This window comes from Impatiens glandulifera, unplaced genomic scaffold, assembly GCF_907164915.1.
Source record: "Impatiens glandulifera unplaced genomic scaffold, dImpGla2.1, whole genome shotgun sequence".
NCBI lineage: Eukaryota > Viridiplantae > Streptophyta > Magnoliopsida > Ericales > Balsaminaceae > Impatiens > Impatiens glandulifera.
The window spans coordinates 2,045-5,003 of NW_025919305.1; the positions used below are offsets into that span (position 1 = coordinate 2,045).

At 38.1% G+C, this 2,959-nt stretch overlaps 1 protein-coding gene across 1 annotated transcript; it reads left to right on the forward strand.

Annotated features, from left to right (window-relative positions):
* The first annotated feature begins 477 nt into the window (after positions 1-477).
* LOC124917770 (protein DOG1-like 3) lies at positions 478-1,470 on the forward strand. Its single transcript, XM_047458089.1, has one exon. It carries the CDS (start codon positions 478-480, stop codon positions 1,468-1,470), a length of 993 nt encoding a protein of 330 aa, XP_047314045.1.
* The last annotated feature ends 1,489 nt before the right edge of the window (positions 1,471-2,959 follow it).

The following is a 2,959-nucleotide window of genomic DNA, read 5'->3' on the forward strand; positions in this document are numbered from 1 at the left end:
ATTTATCTTTATAATAGAGATAAAACACATTTTAAGAATTCTGCTACAAATGTCCTAAATTATCATTTGACTTTAGAGGATATGGTGTAGATGAGAAAATGGTGGTTTAGAGAGACAATAAAATAAATGATAATTTTGATATTTAAAAGATAAAATTATTTGATTTAATTGTTGATAAAATGTTTGAGTTTTAGGATAAAAACTAAGTTTTATCTCAAAAACTTTTCATCAAAAGAACTCTTTATCTTCTTCCTGATTCAGAATTTGAGGTTCCTTGAACAAACCCCCCATTGGGCATGGCCCCATCACTGCAAAACCAGAAACCAGCCCCCCATTTTCCCGCCCTGTTCTGGGTTCTCCCCTATCCATCCGACCGCCTTATTCTCTGTATCAGAATATCACTCACTCACCCATCCCTGTTTATATATATCTTTCTTCACTAAACCCAATTGCAATTTGCAACACCCTCCATTGATAATGTCAAATGAGTCTGTTTACGTGTTGGAGGCAGCCAGGAGAAACGGCTTCTCCAACCGAGAAAACTTTCAGAATTTCTTCGAGTGCTGGCTAACAGAACAAAACCAGCGCCTCCAAGATCTCGTCTCCGCTTCGGAATCCTACAAGCTTCAGAATCAGAACCAATCCGAAAGAGAAACGGCGCTCCACGAGCTTATCAATCGAGTGATCCATCACTACGAGCACTATTACAACGCCAAATCGCACTGGGTGAAGGAGGACGTTCTGTCTATGCTATCACCTTCATGGAGAACCACTCTCGAGGACGCCTTCCTCTGGATCGGCGGTTGGCGTCCAAGCATGGCGTTTCATCTCCTCTATTCCAAATCAGGAATCCAACTCGAGGCCGCGCTGGCCGAGTTCCTTCGCGGACTACCAACGGCCGATCTGGGAGAGCTTTCGCCGAATCAACTTGTGCGAGTTGATGAATTGCATTTGAGGACTGTTGGAGAGGAAAGGGAGATAACGGAGAAGCTGGCGAGGCAACATGAGACTGTAGCGGATCCGTCCATGGTGGAGCTGTCGCATGCTGTTAGCGAGATGATGCGTGATGATGAAAGTGGGAGCTCGTCGGGAATTGTAAACCAGGAAAGAGTGGATACGGTGATCGGAGAGAAGGAGAGGAGATTGGAGGGTATTCTGCAGATAGCGGATGAGTTGAGGATGAGGACTTTGAAAGGAGTGATTGAGATACTGAGTCCGATTGAGGCTGTTCATTTCTTGATTGCGGCGGCGGAGCTTCATCTCAGGATACATGATTGGGGGAAGAGGAGGGAGGCTAGAGATAATAATAATAATCAGGAAGAGGAGGAAGTGCAGCCGAATGGAGTTGAAGAGGAGGTGCAGCCTAATGGAGTTGAAGAGGAGGTGCAGCCTAATGGTGTTGAAGAGGAGGTGCAGCCTAATGGAGTTGAAGAGGAGGTGCAGCCTAATGGTGTTGAAGTAGGCTCATGAATAATAACTAAGTTGATGATGAATCTTTTCAACTTTTCTTATGCTTGCTTTTGCTTTTGTTCTTGGTTTGTTCTATGTTTTCTATTAAAGTTTTTTTCTTTCTTGTTTGTACTCATGTTTTTCTACCTTTCCAAAGTAATAAATTGGTTTTCACTAATATTTTCATAATATTTTATTAAATTTAACATTATAATATTTTTTTTAAAATAGAAAAGGATAATTATGAAATAGTATAATTTGACGACATAGACATTATTGTTAGTACAATCAAAGGATCACCGACAATTTTTTAGTATTATAGGTTTAACATCAATGAAGATAAAAGTCAAATATAATGGTGAAAAATGAACTGAAAGAAAGTATCTTCAACATCATGAGAATAAAAGAAGGTTTCCTGAGAGTGAAATATCTCAGAGTTCCCTAGTCATCTAACAACTTCAATGTTCACATTTGAGACCACTGATTGAAAAGGTTAAAAACTTCGTCTTGGGATGGGCAACTAAGAATCTGTCTTATGCAAAAAGAATAGAGCTCGTGAAAGAGTTATAATGAGAATAATTGGCTATTAGGCGCAACAAATAGTCATCCCAAAAAAAGTTATGTTTGAAATAGACAGAATCTTGAGAGACTATATATGGGGTACATAAAGCAAATGGGAGAATGTTTGTACTCCCAAAGAAGAAGGAGGTATGTGAATAAAGAATTGCGTTGAATGTAACATATCACTCACTATACGTCGTATATGGGTACTTTAGTAGAAAGCTGGTTCTTTATGAATAAAACGATTTCATACGAGATTTATGAAAGAAGAATCAAGCATCTAGACATGTGCAATCAAGGATCAAATGACATGGTCACTGAAGAAAATAATAAGATCAATGAAGGATGCTTATAAAATGATGTAGTGCACCATAGAAAATGGAAGGAGATTACTATTCTGGCATGATCATTGACTAGAAAATAATCCTATAATACTCAAAGATGAATTTCAAGTATGTAGAATCAGAAGAAATTGTCTAAGATTCTCAGTTAGAGAGGCTTATGAAGGAAATGTGAATCAATTCTGAGGCAAATTCCAGAATGAGACACAATTATGAATTTGATTAGTAATGTGTAGTTCAATGAAAGAAGTGACAATCTATCATGGAAATCGAAAGAAATTGAAAGTTTGTTGTTGGTTTGGCATGGGAAAGCATTAGAACAAAGGAACATGTGGTTGACTGACATAAAGTGGTATGGTCTACAAAGATAATCCCTTGACACCAATTCATCATTTGATTGATTTACTGGAATGGACTGACGACGCGAGATGGAATTTGGAAATACATGATGCTAATTGTCTAGTTTGTGAAGGGAATGAGGAAAGCATAAACCATTTATTTGGGGAATGCTCTATCTTTGGTTTAATTTTGCAAAGAATATGAACATCTCTAACTTCCAAGAAAATTGAATGAAATTAAAGAAATGATAATGATGAAAGGGAATAGAG

Coding starts and splice junctions, on each gene's coding strand:
- LOC124917770 (XM_047458089.1), top strand. CDS start 478: ATGTCAAATGAGTCTGTTTACGTGTTGGAGGCAGCCAGGAGAAACGGC.